This window comes from Centropristis striata, chromosome 17, assembly GCF_030273125.1.
Source record: "Centropristis striata isolate RG_2023a ecotype Rhode Island chromosome 17, C.striata_1.0, whole genome shotgun sequence".
Lineage (NCBI taxonomy): Eukaryota > Metazoa > Chordata > Actinopteri > Perciformes > Serranidae > Centropristis > Centropristis striata.
The window spans coordinates 1,182,501-1,201,660 of NC_081533.1; the positions used below are offsets into that span (position 1 = coordinate 1,182,501).

Consider the following 19,160-nt stretch of genomic DNA (forward strand, 5'->3'; position numbering starts at 1 on the left):
CAAATAGGAGCCCCAGATTGTCACAAAACCTCCATAAAAAGTTCATTACAAGGGAAGTTGGAGGTAAAGACGAAAGTGTTTAAATGTTTCAGACCTGCTGGTTTTCTTCTTCTTCTGTTGTGCTCTTAGTTTCTCTTTGTTTCACTACAAAATCAGTCAAACAGGTTGAAGTCTTTGTGCCCCGATAGTCATAAAACAAATCTGTGGACTCTAGAAAATAAAATAATCGTTAAAAAAACCAGTCCTGAGTGAGTTAAAGCTGGTTTGGATGGACAGATTGAGAGAGGAAGGCTGTAAAATAGAAGTTATAACAAATATAATCAAACTAAAAAGGGAGAAGTTAATAATTCAGTCAAACTGAGAACATCAGAGGGAAGAAACAAGATTATTTTTGCTTTTTAAAAAAAAACTTAATTCTGTTTATTTTGTTATTGTCTCTGTAAAATAAATAAACGATGCTCCTCCTTTTATAGTGAAATATTTTGATATTTTGGGAAATATGCACAGCTGCTTTCTGACAAGAGTTTGAAATATTAAAACTTATTATTGAAATTAATATTTTCTAGGTTTCCTACAGTCATGGGAAACGGAGAAAATCTCTTTTTTCAGGCCTGTAAATACAAACCCTGATTCCAAAAAAAGTTATGCAGAACATAAATAAAAGATAATACAAACATTTAATTGTTTTTTTTTTAATCCACACACTGTTTTATGCATTCTGGATCTTCTTGGAATCAGGGTTAAAATCCTGGAAAGTTTTGGGAAAGTAATGTAGTCTTGTTGCTTTTTAAATGAAATGATTTGTTCCCGTTATCTTCCATTTAATCAGAGATTACCATTAGTAAAACATAATTCATGTTTCAGTCTGAGTTTAAAGGCCCACACACTTTCTTATTCCCCAGCTTTGTTTTCCAGGTAGTGAAAATGTTATTATGGGTCCTTGAAAAGTCATGGGAAAGTTTAGGAGTTTTGTCCTTGATAATAAATGGGAACTTGTGTTTTTTTTTTAACATTTAAACTACCAGAAAGTGAATAAGTGTATTTCCAAAAATGTCAAACTATTCATTTAAATTATATTCCAGCAGTTTTATTCAAACTTCAGCTGATTTTCTGTGTGACTTCGACTTTTGTCTTCTCATTTAGACTTTTTTCTCATTTTGACTTTTTTCGTGACTTCGACTTTATTCTTCACATTTTGACCTTTTTCTCGTGAATTTGACTTTTTTCATGATTTCAACTTTTTTTTAAATTTTGACTTTTTTCATGATTTCAACTTTTTTTGTAATTTTGACTTTTTTCATGATTTCGACTTTTTTGTAATTTTGACTTTTTTCCATGATTTCGACTTTTTGCGTCTTATTTTGACTTTTTTTCGTGACTTCGACTTTATTCTTCACATTTTTACTTTTTTCTTGTGAATTTGACTTTTTTTCGTCTCATTTTGACTTTTTTCATGATTTCGACTTTTTTCTTCTAATTACTTTTTTCTCATTATTTTGAATTTTTTTTTCTCATTTCGACTTTTTTCATGATTTCGACTTTTTTTCTCATTTTGATTTTTTTCATGAAGTCTGTCGGGAGTAAAACTCAAAATTGGAGCAGTTTGACTGAATTAAAATCTAAATATCTGAACAGCTTTGAGGTTCTGCAACATCTCAGAGTCACTTATCAGTTAAATCAGTTCATACAATGAACCACGTTTGTGTTTTATTTGTTCATTAGATAATAATTATAATAAATAATCTGACGAGGTGAGTGTAATTAATAAATGATGTACATGGGGGTATTTATCAATGAAAAGGCATTAATTCAGAATAAATGGCTTCATTTTCAAGGGATGCACAATATGGATTTAATCAGCTGATACACATCATTTTTGTATTTTAAAATTAATCTCTTAATCAGCTGTTTTTGCAGTTGTAATATAATAATCTTAATATTCCATATATCTGTCCGTTCTGACTCTCTAAATGTTCATTTATTGTTCTGGTAAAGTTCAGTGAAAAACTTCACAAACATATTTTGGTTTCAGAGAGCATTTTTGTGAATAATTCTAATTAAATACTTTGATATAATCTGTCAAATTAAACACGTCAACGTATAGAATACTCAATAAAAATAAAGGATTTTATAGAACAAAAAGTCTGCAGATAAATTAAAATTATTATAAGGTCTTAAAGTTATACAGCACCACCAATAGTCCCGGCTCTAATTTATTATTATTATTATTATAAATAAAAATATTAATTTCCCACTATCAGCTGATAATTTTCTTCACATGAAGTCTAGTAGCATGTCAGCGTTCAGATCATCACAAAGGGATTTTTGGGGCATTTGATTTAAATAACTTCTGTTTTTGTTTTGAAAATGATTCATATCAAATAAGTTTAATAACTAGTTCTGAGCTGAGCTTCTAAACTGGAGGAAACTCTTCATCATCTTCATAATCCGCTTTAATACAACTACAAGAATGCAGTTATTTTCATGATTTCGACTTTTTTTTCTCATTTTGAATTTTTTTAATGATTTCAACTTTTTTCTTTTTCTTTCGACATTTTTTTTCTTCTCATTTTGACTTCTTTCTCATTATTGTGACTTTTTTTCATGATTTCGACGTTTTTCTTTTTATTTAGACTTTTTTTCTCATTTTTACTTTTTTCTTCACATTGAATTTTTTTTCTTCTCATTTCTACTTTTTTTCTCATTATTTTGACTTTTCATGATTTCGACATTTTTCTTCTCATTTTTGACTTTTTTTTGTGATTTTGACGTTTTTCTTCATATTTCGACTTTTTTCTCGTGACTTAGACTTTTTCACAAAGGGATTTTTTTGGGTGCATTTGATTAAAATTACTTGTTGTTTTTGTTTGAAAATGATTCATATCAAATAAACTTAATAACTCGTTCTGAGCTGGACGAAACTCTTCATAATCTGCTTTAATACAACTACAAGATGCAGTTTTACCTGATGGAAATCACTTGAAACACACAGAAACATGTACTGATTTATTTATTCATCTTGTCTCTTTAACTCTTATGCGTCTGATTTGAATCAAAGTGAATCGGAGTGTAAATATGGTGATTAATCGTCAGTGTTCAGAGTCTATGAGAGCTGTTGCTTCCCCCTAGTGGCCGGTTGATGTAAGTTCCCGCTGACTGTGAAACATGTTGCACTACATTGTACTGATGATCTACTACTGTCATGTTTTTGTCAATATTATTCCGGTGGATGGAGTTTTTCTTTTTCTTTTTTTGTATATTGTGAAACAAAGTAATACTTTTAACAAGTTCTCCTGACTCAGATGTCTTTTATTTCCATTTCTAAATCATATGTGGTATTTATTTATAGTACAGTTTTGACTTTTTACTTCTACTTTGCTGCATTTTAGAGGCGAATATTGAACTCTTTACTTCACTACATTTAGCTGACAGCTTTAGTTACCATTCAGGTCGAGATTTAACATAAAAACATGATTAATTTCAAGAAAAAATTTAGCTTACATAAATGTATCAATACAAATAATTGAATAATATATTTAGAAAATATATTCTGCATTAAAAAGTATGTTTACTTTTGACACTTTTATACTTTTAATTCAGTAAGTTTTGATTGCTGGACTTTTAGAATGGACTTTATTCTTCTACGCTTCTACATTTTGAGGTTAGGGTTAGATTTTGTGTCTTTTCAAAAAAGACACAAAATGACAAAAAAGACAAAATGACTAAAAAAGTAACAAAGTCAATCAATCAATCAATCAATCAAATCAAACTTTATTTATAAAGCGCTTTTCATACATAAAAATGCAACACAAAGTGCTTTACAAAAAATAAGAATAAGAACAAACAATAAAAATGACAAAACCTACCCCTCTCTCCCCCACATACACATCTGTATGTATACACACACAAACATGCACACACACGCACACAAACACACACTCAGACTCACACACAGCACATATTGATTGACAGTGTAGAGACATGGCAAGGCACCGAGGATCCAGATGAGGAGAAACAACCTGTGGGAGCCTCCACACTGAGAGGTGGCAGAGCACACAGCCATAGAGGACGCCATCACAGAGACCACCACCACCCGGGTAGACCACCACCACCACCATCCTGGTAGACCACCACCACCCGGGTAGACCACCACCACCACCATCCTGGTAGACCACCACCACCCTGGTAGACCACCACCACCACCATCCTGGTAGACCACCACCACCCTGGTAGACCACCACCACCACCACCATCCTGGTAGACCACCACCACCACCACCCGGTAGACCACCACCACCACCACCATCCTGGTAGACCACCACCACCCGGGGAGACCACAACCACCCGGTAGACCACCACCACCACCATCCTGGTAGACCACCACCACCCTGGTAGACCACCACCACCACCACCATCCTGGTAGACCACCACCACCACCACCCGGTAGACCACCACCACCATCCTGGTAGACCACCACCACCCGGGGAGACCACAACCACCCGGTAGACCACCACCACCACCCGGGGAGACCACCACCACCCGGTAGACCACCACCACCATCCTGGTAGACCACCACCACCCGGGGAGACCACAACCACCCGGTAGACCACCACCACCACCATCCTGGTAGACCACCACCACCCTGGTAGACCACCACCACCACCACCATCCTGGTAGACCACCACCACCCGGGGAGACCACAACCACCCGGTAGACCACCACCACCCTGGTAGACCACCACCACCCGGGGAGACCACCACCACCCGGTAGACCACCACCACCCTGGTAGACCACCACCACCCGGTAGACCACAGCCACCCGGCAGACCATCACCACCTGGTAGACCACCACCACCCTGGTAGACCACCACCACCCGGGGAGACCACCACCACCACCCGGTAGACCACCACCACCATCCTGGTAGACCACCACCACCCGGGGAGACCACAACCACCCGGTAGACCACCACCACCACCATCCTGGTAGACCACCACCACCCTGGTAGACCACCACCACCACCACCATCCTGGTAGACCACCACCACCCGGGGAGACCACAACCACCCGGTAGACCACCACCACCCTGGTAGACCACCACCACCCGGGGAAACCACCACCACCCGGGGAGACCACCACCACCCGGTAGACCACCACCACCCTGGTAGACCACCACCACCCGGTAGACCACAGCCACCCGGCAGACCATCACCACCTGGTAGACCACCACCACCCTGGTAGACCACCACCACCACCCGGTAGACCACCACCACCCGGTAGACCACCACCACCACCCTGGTAGACCACCACCACCACCTGGGTAGACCACCACCACCACCCGGTAGACCACCACCCGGTAGACCACCATCACACAGGTAGACCACCACCACCCGGGGAGACCACCACCACCCGGGTAGACCGGGGCGGACTCCACATCCCCACGGGCAGACTGAACACCCCCCCCCCAGTACGGAGGCCACCATGAGACTAAAGGACAACAAGACAACAGGATAAAAACTAAAAACGACACAACAAAAGACACAAAAAGACTAAAAAAAACACAAAATGACCCAAATTGTTGGGCTAAACCCAAATCAAATGGAGTCCCACTAGAATAACAACCAGAGTTGATGACAGGATCACATTTGTTTAATTGAGGTTGATATGGGAGCTTTGATTTGGAAAGTGTGCAGTATTTGCCTGTTGATTTGATTTGAATATGAAAATGATTCCTGCCTCTGTTTGTGCCTCCCACTTTGAATCATTCCTCGGAATGATTCAAAGTTTGAACTTTGAATAATTCTGAAGAATTGCACACGATCATTGTGTTGCAACAGCAGCGAGTCTGAAGTCTCACATTCACCAGAAGGAGAGAGGAAAGAAGATGTTGGTGCTTTTTCTGCTCCTGACGGCTGGGCCAGGCAAGTCTTTCTTTCTTTTATATTCACACTACATTAATGTATCATCCTTCAGCTACATTGCATTATAATTAATGGACATTGGTGTGAAACTTGTCTTGACTTTTAAACCCAAACACACTGAGCGGATGTCCTTTATGGAAAATCTCTATTTTTTCTGAAAAGTGTGTGAGAGATAAATCATTTAAAATGTGTTCCTGCACTAATTAAACTCATTTTTATGATATATAACAGGTGTTTTATTGACCTGCTCAAACTGTTTCTTGAATGCAGAATAAGTAATAAGAACAATCTTTCAGTGTCAAATGTTGTGCACAGTGGCAGAACTACACACTGTAAAAAGGTCTAAAAACCAGATCAAACAGTAAATCTGAGGGAAATGATCTTGCTGCATGGACAGATAATTTACCTTGACAAGATTTATTAAATTAAGATTATTAAATCTAGAAATAAGCATGTTGAACACTTAAAATAAGAAATTAACTCTTAAAACAAAATAAATGATCTAACACTTCTAAATCTAAATTTTTTTTTTTATCTTGGTAAGAACCAAATAATCATCAGGTCACTCTGCTCGGGCCAGTTCATCACTGCTGGCAGCTTTAATTTATATCTTTTGGTCATTTTTTGTCTTTTTTTGGTCATTTTGTGATCAAAAGAAGATGTAAAAAGTCACAAAATGACCAAAAAAAAAGACGCAAAAAGACAAAACAAAAAACACCAAAAAAGACACAAAAAGACATAAAAAGACAAAAAAAAACACCAAAAAAAGACACAAAAAGACATAAAAAAGTCACAAAATGACAAAAAAAGACACAAAAAGACCAAAAAAAGAAATAAAAGACGTAAAATCACAAAAAAGACAGACAAATAAAAACACCAAAAAAAAAGACAAAAAGTTTTTCTGTCTCTGTAAGAACCAAATAATCATCAGGTCACTCAGTTCATCGCTGCTGGCAGCTTTAATTTATCTGGTTTTAAGAGTTAATTTATTATTTTAAGTGTTCAACATGCTTATTTCTAAATTTAATAATCTTAATGTAATAAATCTTGTCAAGGTAAATTATCTGTCCATGCAGCAAGATCATTTCCCTCAGACTTACTGTTTGATCTGGTTTTAAACACCTTTTTGTGTAAAGTTCCAAAGTGAACATGTATAAAAGTCATTTGTACATGACTAATGGGTGTGCATGTGTGTGTGTGCAGGCCTGTGTGTGCGTGACTATTACTTCATTGGAGAACAGAAGAACTTTAGTGAAGCACAGCGTTTCTGCAGACACAGGTTCTCAGACCTGGCCACCATAGACGGCAATGAGGACGTGGACATCCTCAACATGATAGCAACACAAGAAGTCCCTGTGAGTTCACTCTCTTTACTTTCAGAGCTCTTTTCACAATGGATGCCTCTTTTATAAATAAATGACACCATGCATGGAGCGTCAAATATGTAAAAAAAAAAAAAAAAAGGTGTTGTTATTAATGTTGTGACAAATACGCCACAACGGGTTTTTGATTTTTAGGTTAAAAGCTCGATGTGTGTACACGTCTCAGTGATATTTCTGTTACTTGTTTTATATTAATTTGTGCAGGAAATATGGTGAAAACAGGTTAAATGCACTAAAGGACATTAACGGATTAGAATTGTTAAATGGGTTTAAATTTAGCCGAGTAACAAAAAATAAGCTTTTTGAAATGAGCTACTTTATCACATTTCTGTTTCCAGTTACAGCCACATTATGTGGAAGTCACTTCCTGTCACAGCCAAACAGTCTCACTACGGGACTTAATGAGTTAATGTGAAGCATAAAGCTGAATACATATATGTATATATATATATGTGTATATATGTATATGTGTATATGTGTATATATGTATATATGTGTATATATGTATATATGTATATGTATGTATATATATGTATATGTGTATATATGTATATATATGTATATGTATATAAATGTGTATGTATATATATGTATATGTGTATATATGTATATGTGTATATATGTATATGTATATATATGTATATGTATATGTATGTATATATATATATATATATATGTATATGTATGTATGTATGTATATATGTATGTATATGTGTATATGTATGTATATATGTATATGTATATATATGTATATGTGTATATATATGTATACATGTATATATATGTATATGTGTATATATATGTATACGTATATATGAGTATATATGAGTATATGTATATATATGTGTATATGTATATATATGTATATGTATATATATACATATATCGTATATATTTATATATATATGTATATATGTATATATATATATATATACACACACACACATATACATATACATATATACATACATACATATACATATATACACATATACATATACATATACATATATATGTAAATAAATCTGCTGAGGGTAACATTGGTATTGTGGAACATGAGTCCTCAGGAAGTGTCTCAGCTGTAGCTAACAGAATAAATGGTGATGTGGGAGCTGGAATGGCTGCTGTAGCTGTTGAAAGGAGGCCAAGCAGGGTCTCATTCTGTAGATCACAATCCGGTCTGTGTTTCAGCACGCCTGGATCGGCCTGTACGACAGCGTGGACAGCTGGAAGTGGTCGCTGTCAGACACAAGCTTCTACCGAGCAGGAGAGGAGGAGTTCAGACGGTGGAAACCAGGACAACCAAGCAATGCTCTAGGTGTAGAACACTGCACAGTGATTTTAACAGATGGACTATGGTACGACGTCAGCTTCACAGCCAGCAGACGGGCCGTCTGCTCTGATGTCACAGGTCAGAATATTCAGCAGTGACGGGTTTTTATGAGTAAAAAAATGCATTTCATGATATTAGCAACATTCCTACTTGTTGCCCGAGTGACGTAAGTGTTTCCATTAATGACCCAGACCAGGGGTCTCAAACTCTAATGACCTGGGGGCCGCTGGAGGCAGTATCAAATGACCAAAAAAAGACACAAAATTACTATTAAAAAAAGACACAATTACTAAAAAAAGACACAAAATGACTAAAAAAAAGACACAAAATGACTACAACAAGACACAATTACTAAAAAAGACACAATTACTAAAGAAGACACAATTATTAAAAAAGACACAAAATTACAAAGAAAAGACAAAATTACTAAAAAAAGACACAATTATTAAAAAAGACACAAAATTACTAAAAAAAAACACAAAATTACTAAAAAAAAACCCACAAAATTACCAAAAAAATACACAAAATTACTAAAAAAAGACACAAAATTACTAGAAAAAGACACAAATTTACCAAAAAAAAGACAAAATTACAAAAAAAAGACACAAAATGACCACAAAAAAAGACACAAAATTACTAAAAAAGGCACCAAATTTGGTCTTTTATGAAAACCAGTTCTCCAGATTGGGGGCATGGCCCCGGACCCCCTTATATTATTCTTCACTGTCTGGCTCTCCAAGTCCTCGTGGAAACATGTTGACTGAAAAATATTATGTGAGGTGTTTGCTCATATTTAGTTCTCAAAGTGGATGAAATTGATGCATTATACTTACAAAATGTACAAAAATTTTCACCTGGTGGGGCCCCCTGACACCTTAAATCATGGGTCTCAAACTGGTGGCCCGCGGGCCAATTGTGGCCCTCGTGAAGATATTTTGTGGCCCCCACCTTGATATGAAAGTTTAATGTGAGTTTTATATGAATGGCACTTTACCGTGTTGTGTGTGGAAGGTCCCTTTAATTACTCTTTTTGGTAATTTTGTGTCTTTTTTAAGTAATTTTGGGGGTTTTTCCTGTCATTTTGTGTCTTTTTTTTCGTCATTTTGTGTCTTTTTTTGGTAATTTTGTGTCTTTTTTTGGTTATTTTGATAGTGCCTCCAGCGGCCCATGCCCTAAATGTTTGTTTTTTTTTAATTATTTGCTAATACCCAAGAGTCAAAAGTATTATTTTCAGTTTTATTTATTTATACAGACCAAAAAAATCATATTTCCTATGTATTTTCCAGTATTTTGTAATATCGCCAAGAATATCGTTATCGCAAAATCCCCTTAAACATCGTGATAATCTTTTAGGGTTCACTGTTTCTATAAAGAGCTCCATCATTAACAGCTTTATCCCACATTAACAGTCAACAGGGCTGCAGGAAAAGAGTTGACATGCACACAGCTCCACGGAGACTTCAGCTTCATGCTCACATTCATTAAGAACCATCAGACTGCTGAGAAGAACATCCATACAGAGAGAACCTCAGATATAAAGTCTGCATCAGGGTTGTGTGTTATGCTGCCTCTGCATCTGTTTTCAGGGCAGGATGTGACATTTGTCCTCACTGATGACCACATGACCTGGGCCAAGGCCCAGAGCTACTGCAGAAAACACCACACAGACCTGGCCAGTGTGAGGAACCAGGCAGAGAACCAGAAGGTCCAGGAGCTGGTTCAAGCAGCAGGAGGAGATCGAAAAGCCTTTATTGGCCTCTACAGAGACTCCTGGAAGTGGTCCGATGGAAGCAACTCCTCCTTCAGATACTGGATCTCAGGGGAACCTAATGGTTACAATGAGAACTGTGCAGCAGCAGATTTCAGCTCCTACTCTGGACAATGGGCGGACGTGACCTGTGACCAGAGGTTGCCTTTCATTTGCAACGGTCCAGCTAAGTGGTAACCCCTGATTCAAATCATAATAATAATAATAATAATACATTCAATTTTTATAGCGCTTCTAAAGGTACTCAAAGTTGCTTAACATAACCGAAATTAGACACGCAAACAGTGGCGGTTCTAGACCAGTGTTACTGTGGGGGCCAAGCAGGGGCCAGTGTTTAATCAGAGGGCCACATTAGCACATTAACAAATGGCAAAGATGATATTTAAGCATTCAAAACCTTTATTTTAGCTCATTTAAACATCTCATTGAAGTATATTTGGAAGATACAAATACATTGATTTAAATAATGAGACTCACCAAGAATTTTTGTATGACAATGACGTTTCTCATTTTTGTACACAATCACTTTTTTTATTTTGAAAATGCAGTAAAAACAAAGCAGACCAAAAAAAGACACAAAATGACAAAAAAAAAAGATACAAAATGACCAAAAAAGACACAACAACAGACACCAATGACCAAAAAAAGACACAAATGACCAAAAAGGACACAAAATGACTTACAAAGACACGTAAAGACATGAAAAGGATTCAAAAATAGACAAAATAGCACAATAAGACTCCAGAGAGTTAAACTATTATACAATGTAACATTCTGGGTTCCTTTTGTGTAAAATGAGATATTGTTTGAACAAAAAGAAAGGTTAGAATTGTTCCATTGTTCATTGTTATAAATTGATCATTTTATTATTAATTTGACACAGGGGCCACAGCAGGGGCCAAGGGCTTCTTCACAGGGCCAGTGGCCCCTGGAGGCCCCTGGTTAGATACGCCACTGCATACAGACACAAAATGCAGAAGACAACAGAACTAAACAGAGATTGGAGGTCAGGTCCCGTAAGCTATTTTGAAGGAGGTCCAGAGGGTTGGAGCAGCAGTGGAGATTCAAACAGTATTTATATTAGATTTAGGTTTCCTTTGACCAACAGCAGATAATCGGTTTGTGTTAACTTAAATATGAGAATATCAACAGATGGAGGAAGTAACTGCTTCTAACTGACTGATAACTAACTAACTGATGACACTTTATATCAACAGGATGCTGATTATTACCCAAGCAGAAATCTCTCAACTGATAATGTTTTATTTTTTTTAAGCATCTTTGAACTATATGATGAGAGTGAGGATGAGTCTTAAGGGCCCTGATGTGATGGAGGGAATGCTGAAGAAGGTAAATCATCTTTTTATACAAATTTTATGCAAAAACTGTGTAAACAAATGACTGTTGGAAACAAATTTAACCCTCTGGAGCCCAACGAAGCCGGAGCTCGACTTCTTCATGACTCATGACGTAGAAACGTTCAGCAGCATGTTTCCTGCTGTCAGCTGAACTCTACAGTTTTAACTTTTCCACAAGTTTACATGTCACATTTATTGCATTAACACTTTTTCAGCAAAGGTAAAAAAACACCTCGACCAAATGTAGTAACATCCATCCATTTTCTTCCGCTTATCCGGGGCCGGGTCACGGGGGCAGCAGGCTAAGCGGGGCATTCCAGACGTCCCTCTCCCCAGCCACAACGTCCAGCTCCTCCTGGGGGACCCCGAAGCGTTCCCAGGCCAGGAGAGAGATATAATCCCTCCACCGTGTTCTGGGTCTTCCCCGGGGCCTCCTACCAGCTGGACGTGCCCGGAACACCTCTAACGGGAGGCGCCCGGGAGGCATCCTTACCAGATGCCCAAACCACCTCAGCTGACTCCTTTCGACGCGAAGGAGCAGCGGCTCTACTCCGAGCTCCCTCCGGATGTCTGAGCTCCTCACCCTATCTCTAAGGCTGAGCCCAGCCACCCTACGGAGGAAGCTCATTTCAGCCGCTTGTATCCGCGATCTTGCTCTTTCAGTCACTACCCAAAGCTCATGACCATAGGTGAGGGTTGGAACATAGATGGACCGGTAAATCGAGAGCTTTGCCTTCCGGCTCAGCTCCTTCTTCACCACGACGGTCCGGTACAACGTCCGCATCACTGCTGACGCCGCACCCAACCGCCTGTCCATCTCACGCTCCGTTCTACCCTCACTCGTGAACAAGACCCCGAGATACTTGAACTCCTTCGCTTGAGGCAGTATCTCTTTCCCCACCCAGAGGGGACAGTCCACCGTTTTCCGGCAGAGAACCATGGCCTCAGACTTGGAGGTACTAACTCTCATCCCAACCGCTTCGCACTCGGCTGCAAACCGCCCCAATGAGTGCTGGAGGTCCCGGCTTGATGAAGCCAAAAGAACCACATCATCTGCAAAAAGCAGAGATGCAATTCTTAGGTCACCAAACCGAATCCCTTCCTCCCCCCGGCTGCGCCTTGAGATCCTGTCCATGAAAACCACAAACAGAATCGGAGACAAGGGGCAACCCTGGCGGAGGCCAACACCCACTGGGAACGTGTTTGACGTTGTGCCGAGTATGCGGACACAGCTCTCACTTTGGTTATATAGGGACCGGATAGCTCGTAGCAACGAGCCTGGTGCCCCATATTCCCGCAGTACCCCCCACAAGACTCCCCGAGGGACACGGTCGTAGGCCTTCTCCAAGTCCACAAAACACATGTAGACTGGATGGGCAAACTCCCATGACCCCTCCAGAAGTCTCGCAAGGGTAAAGAGCTGGTCCGTTGTTCCACGGCCAGGACGGAAGCCGCATTGTTCCTCCTGAATCTGAGGTTCGACAATCGGCCGGAGCCTCCTTTCCAGCACCCTGGAGTAGACTTTCCCGGGGAGGCTGAGAAGTGTGATTCCACGGTAATTGGAACACACCCTACGGTCCCCCTTTTTAAAAATGGGAACCACCACCCCGGTCTGCCACTCCACTGGCACTGTCCCAGACCTCCACGCGACACTGAAGAGGCGTGTCAACCATGACAGCCCAACAGTGTCCAGAGCCTTCAGCATCTCAGGGCGAATCTCATCCAACCCTGGCGCCTTGCCGCCGGGCAGCTTTTTGACTACCTCGGCGACCTCTGCCAGGGTTACTGGTGAGTCTTCCCCTGAGTCTTCAGACTCTGCCTCCTCTACAGAGGACGTGTTGGCTGGATTGAGGAGTTCCTCAAAGTGTTCTTTCCACCGTCTGACGACATCCACAGGTCGGGTCAGCAGGTCTCCGCCCCCGCTGAACACAGCTTGGGCCAAGCCCTGCTTTCCCTTCCTGAGACGCCCGACGGTTTTCCAGAACCTCTTTGAGTCCGACCGAAAGTCCTCCTCCACGGCCTCCCCGAATTCCTCCCATACTCGAGTTTTTGCTTCAGCGACTGCCGCAGCTGCAGCCCTTCTGGCCGAACGGTACCTGTCTGCTGATTCCAGAGACCCCTCGGCCAGCCAGGACCGAAAGGCCTCCTTCTTCAGCTTGACGGCCTCCCTCACCGCTGGTGTCCACCAACGGGTTCTTGGGTGGCTGTAATTCATTTGTGTTTTTGTGTTTTTTTTAGTTTTTGTAAATTTTTTGTTTTTTGTAATTTTAATGTTTTTTTGTAAAAAAAAATATTTTTTGTGTTTTATATAATTTTTTGTTTAGTTTTTTTGTATTTTAAATGTTTTTTTGTGTTTTATGTAATTTTTTTGTGTTTTTGTTTTTTATGTGTTTTTTGTCTGTGTTTTTTGTAATATATTTTGTGTTCAAAATATTGATCCAGTAAGTCAAAATGAAAATAATAATCAGCTTACATAGGTGAGGTTTTGCTGAAAACAACGATACCAACACGTCATGGTAAAGATTTTTAAGTGGTTTATACAGGCAGAATGAAAAGGAGTCAAAAACCGACAAAGCGCCAAACTCCAAAGGATTAAAATAAGATAAAACTTTATTGAGCCTCGGAGAGTGAATTCACATTAAAGCAGTAAAAGAAACAGTCAAGAGACATTTAAAATATTAAATCCAACAAAATCATTAACAAACCATATGTTCTAAACATTACAATGTTTTGGACAGTAACATGACATGAGAGGTAAATAGTGTCATAGTGTCACTCTGAAGGCTTTGTCCAGGTGGAATTAACCTTTCGCAAAAGCTCCGCCCCCTTAGTTACTGTTGCTATGTCCGTCAAGCTTCCAGGACCGTTATCAGCCTAGTTTGTTGGACTAGTTCTGCACTAGTAGTGGTAAGAATACTAGCTGACAGGAACCATAACTGTTAAATCCGGTTTGGGTTATCACATCTAACAGCTAGAAAATCGTTAGTTAGCTCGTGTTAGCTAGCTAGCAGCTTACCTTGGAGCAGACATGTGTGTCTTTTGATCTTGGAGATTTATGTTGACAGTTCTACCACGCTGTTTAATCCACCACCAGCAACGCTCCTCTTGTTTCTTGAGTTTTGGAAAAGGAGGAAAAAACAACTCCTCCTGCTAAACTCTGAGGGTACAAATCCTGTATTCACACCGTTTCACCTTGTTGCTCAGAGCTCAAAGCTTGTCGGAGGCCGGCTCGTTAAGAAGAGCCTCCGTTAGCGGCAGTTAGCTACAGTTAGCTCTGTAGCAGTACAGTGTGTATGTGCTAACAGTTAGCTCTGTAGCAGTACAGTGTGTATGTGCTAACAGTTAGCTCTGTAGCAGTACAGTGTGTATGTGCTAACAGGCTAACAGTTAGCTCTGTAGCAGTACAGTGTGTATGTGCTAACAGTTAGCTCTGTAGCAGTACAGTGTGTATGTGCTAACAGGCTAACAGTTAGCTCTGTAGCAGTACAGTGTGTATGTGCTGCTGCTGCACGAGGTGTTCACTTAGCGATCTCTGTTTGTTTACAACAAGCACCAGACACTGTGCACAGTTCGTGATGCCGGTTAATTCACAATCACAATGTTTATGATCAGCGGAGACTCTGTGCATAATTAGCCATGCTGCTTTCAGCTGCTAACGTTGTGCACAGTTAGCGACGGTGAAAACCAAACGTCACCTCCAGAGTCTCTAACCCTAAAACCCTGAAAAAGAGCTTCCAGAGGATGAAATGTAAATAACAAAGCAGAATGTAATCTCTGTGTGTGAGTAATGATGTTTGTCAGCGCCAACAGAAGCTGAAGGACCAGGGGCTGAATGACGACGTCACACTGAGCTGGAGGAAGCAGCAGATGGAAAAGTCTTCCACAAGGAGAAGAAGAAGAAGAAGACGAGCTTTAATTTAGATTTGCTGTTTATTAGAGAAAAGTGTGTTTCTTTCCTCAGAGTCCTCGTGTGATGTGTGAGTATAGAGCTGCAACAATTAGCTGATTAATCCACTCGTTGCAGCTGTTTTTATCATCAAATCATCATTTTAGTCATTTTACAAGCTCAAATATCTGCTGCTTCCAGCTTCTCCAATTGAAATATGTAATGCTTTTATTTGTCATATATGGTCACAAACTTATATTTACTTATATACTAACTTGATTTAGTAAATATGAATTCATGTGTTTGGGCTGAGCGAAATTATCACAAGCAATGTTTTATTATTTTTCACATTTTATAGGTAAGATAATATAAATGAGATCTGACTGGAGTCAACTCCAGAGAAAATCCACCTTTAAACTTTAATGTTGTGTGGAAACATTCAAATCTACTTTCATGAGTAAAAACATCTTTCTTCATTTGAGTTAATATATCGCACCAAAACATGCCAAACAGTTCTGAGTTTTCAAATATGAATATTTAATGCATTTCTTTGTCATATATGGTCTTAAACTTATATTTACTTGACGTATATTATTTTAACGTGTTGGTTTATTAAAACAAGTCATTTTAATGTACGTGTGTGTGCTGTGGGGATTTAAAACAGATTTTTCAATATTTTCTGACATTTCATCGATGAAATTAATAAAATTAGATTACACATATTCTTTATGATGAGATCAGATACTTGATGTTTTGTTTTAGAAATTAAAGTTTCTCTGGAAATACTGCTGTTATGACATTTTTAAATAATAGAGTTTATGATTAAATAAAAATAATATGTAACAAAGTAAATGTATGATGAAATAACGTAATAATGTTTTTATTGAATTCAATAAATGTATTCAATTATTTCACAAATTGTTGGTTTATTAATATAGCTGTGGAGTAAAGTCAGACTTTGGTAAAACTGCCTGTAAAATGATCAGCGGGCTGGATTATATAACAGCCCGTATTAATTGATCTGGAACAGCCAATAAGATGTCGCAAAAAGTGGTGAAAGTGCTGAAGAAGCTTTATGAAGAATATCTAGTGACAGTCACAATAAGAGACAATATTAACTAACTAACTATTAACAGAGCCATGATGGCATGGTTAAAAAAATGCAGACTGATAAAATGCACAAGTACTTAAATCCTACTTATTGTGTTATTTGTAGTTGTTAATAAATGATCAATTAGATCACTAGATACAATAAGAGTGGTTATATTATCAGTAGGCTGATAATAACAGCTGTATGTTCACAGTTAGCTGGAGGCTAATCTGGAGAACTCGCAACTAAAATTAATTTACTGTAAATTGGCCTAACTGGGTGAAGTAACCCTGTCCTATATTAATTATTCTGTTACATCTCAACAGGAGAAATCTGAACAGACAAAAGGACTTGGACAGTGAAAACGTAATAATGTTTGGGCTTTATCTTCATTCTACAGATTGTGTTTAATAACCATGCAGCTTGCTGCAGGACACTGAGAAATTAAATAATAATTGATAATTAACATAATCAGCTAAGATGCTCTTTGACACGTTTTTGTTTACAGGATGTCGGTGCGATCTGCCAGCGTCATATGCTTATAATATATACAATATAATATAATATAATGGGAACTGAAAACCAGAAACTCGATATGGAGTCAAAAAGCTAAGAATGTAATAATTAAATTGGAGATAAAGTAACTACATAATGATGTAAGTATATATTTGACCACAGCAGAAGGTCCTGGTTAAGAATGCATTTAATGTGTTTTTTTGTCTTAACAGCTAGAACAAAATGAATAAATAAAGAATTAAAAAACGTTTGCACACTCCAAAACAAAAATTGCATGAATTAAACAACAGATTGACTGAAGTAGTTGTGTAAATTCATGCATCGTCACATTGTGAGAAAAAAGTCTAAACTTTCCGCACGGACATGACAAAAGTGACATGAACAGAAACGTGTTGGAACTGACTTTTGGGATTTTGTTTCCACCCGTCTGGAATTATTTGACACACAGCTAAAGTTAGCTCGACAGTTAGCCTGTTAGCCCCGGAGCAGGCTAGTTCAGTGGGGTAAGTTACCATGGTTACTGAGTGGTATCAGTTACCATGGTTACTGAGGGCGGTATCAGTCACCGTGGTTACTGAGCGGGGAGTCACATAAGCCACTTTGATGGAACGCATCTCTCACTTAAATTAGCGAGGCTTATCATAGTAAACCAGGCTTTTCCTTAATCCACATTGATGGAACAGCCCTCTGAGGTAATGTTTGATTTGTTTGTTTGCACCGTACAACATTAACTGCACACAACACATCCCTCACCACACTACACACTCACAACTCACTTCACAGTCTGTAAAGTTTTTATCCACAACTTTCCTGTGAGTCTTATTGCGCGTCGCCACGACAGACGACACTTCCGGTTTACGGGACCCCAGTTCCGGTTTAGCCCAATGAAGCTAGCTATCATGTTTAGTTTCACACCACTTAATAAATTGGAAACATGAGTTTGACTTCTCTTTCAGACTGTATTGTTTTAACCGTGTGTGTGAGCCTCGGGTTTACAAGAGTCGGCTAAAGGACGCTAACGCCGGTGAATTAGCCGTGTGCTAACTGTTTCCCACATCGGACACTTTCATCTCCTTGCTGTAAAACAAAACAATGGAGGCTGTTGAGTTTTTCAGGGGAAATTGGATGTTTCTGGGAAAGCCAAATAAATATCACCGTTATCAACACACCTGGATCATACTTCTGTCCTTCACAATAAAATACAGTACAGTAAAAATACTGATGGACTTTAAGATCATTGCTGAGCGTTCTTACTGCTTTCTCTCATCATTTACTTTCATATTGTAATTAAACATGTAAATCTCCATGTACCTGAACTCAATTTAACACGTGGATTGTTAAATATGTATAAATCATTTATACCTACACTGTTGGTGGGGATATTTTTCGAAATGACCGTGAAACACCGGAAAGTGCAGCATTGCAGATGTGTCCGATCAAGGATATAAGCGCCGAACGGAGTCCGATGTGGGATACAGTTACTATAAATATCAATTTAATCAATAAGATTTTGTCGCTCAGCTCACTCTGCATCTGGTTGAGGTTGTTTCAGCTGCAGCAGGGTAAAATTTCAATCTGTTTCAAAGTAAGATTTCTCACTTAAATATCTGCTGGTTGGATCAGATGCATGCCGAATTAAACACACACTCCTAACACTGTTAGTTCAGTCTGTCGTGTGTGTGTGTGTGTGTGTGTGACGGTATTTGTGGACTTTTTTTTCTCCTGTTGAGGCAGCAGATGCACAGACAGCGTTATTTACGAAATATATTAAGACTAACAATGTACAGAGTTTAGCTTTTTGGGATTAACACAATTTTTTTTGTTAGCTAATGTTAGCTCGCGGCTACTGAACGACATGCAACAGTGTTTGGATCCATTCTGACGGGTCTGTATGGAAATACTGGACACAGA

General features: G+C 38.9%; 2 protein-coding genes, 1 long non-coding RNA gene and 1 pseudogene across 3 annotated transcripts in view; 2 read left to right on the forward strand and 2 right to left on the reverse strand.

Moving 5' to 3' along the window:
- The window catches only part of LOC131989002 (type I phosphatidylinositol 4,5-bisphosphate 4-phosphatase-B-like), a 16,748-nt gene extending 15,744 nt beyond the window's left edge, over positions 1-1,004 (forward strand). The window contains exon 7 of the mRNA XM_059354159.1: positions 1-1,004. This exon is cut by the window's left edge and continues 253 nt beyond it. The gene's annotated coding sequence lies outside the window, so the exon portion shown is untranslated.
- The window catches only part of LOC131988994 (scavenger receptor cysteine-rich type 1 protein M130-like), a 912,635-nt pseudogene that overhangs the window by 735,691 nt on the left and 157,784 nt on the right, over positions 1-19,160 (reverse strand).
- On the reverse strand, positions 2,838-3,288 carry LOC131989004 (uncharacterized). The gene is made up of 2 exons (XR_009395912.1): positions 3,158-3,288; positions 2,838-3,103 (listed from the first exon to the last, which is right to left on the reverse strand). It is a non-coding gene; the product is annotated as an uncharacterized LOC131989004 (long non-coding RNA).
- Positions 5,451-17,259, forward strand: LOC131989001 (macrophage mannose receptor 1-like). The gene is made up of 6 exons (XM_059354158.1): positions 5,451-5,916; positions 7,120-7,271; positions 8,490-8,709; positions 10,218-10,572; positions 11,676-11,749; positions 15,568-17,259. Exons 1-5 carry the CDS (start codon positions 5,880-5,882, stop codon positions 11,713-11,715), a joined length of 804 nt encoding a protein of 267 aa, XP_059210141.1. The 5' UTR covers positions 5,451-5,879; the 3' UTR covers positions 11,716-11,749; positions 15,568-17,259.

Bases quoted from the DNA above. Each gene is read 5' to 3' on its own strand.
- LOC131989001 (XM_059354158.1), top strand. From the start codon at position 5,880: ATGTTGGTGCTTTTTCTGCTCCTGACGGCTGGGCCAG. The intron at 5,917-7,119 runs GCAAGTCTTTCT...GTGTGTGTGCAG, and splicing joins GCTCCTGACGGCTGGGCCAG to GCCTGTGTGTGCGTGACTAT. The intron at 7,272-8,489 runs GTGAGTTCACTC...TCTGTGTTTCAG, and splicing joins TAGCAACACAAGAAGTCCCT to CACGCCTGGATCGGCCTGTA.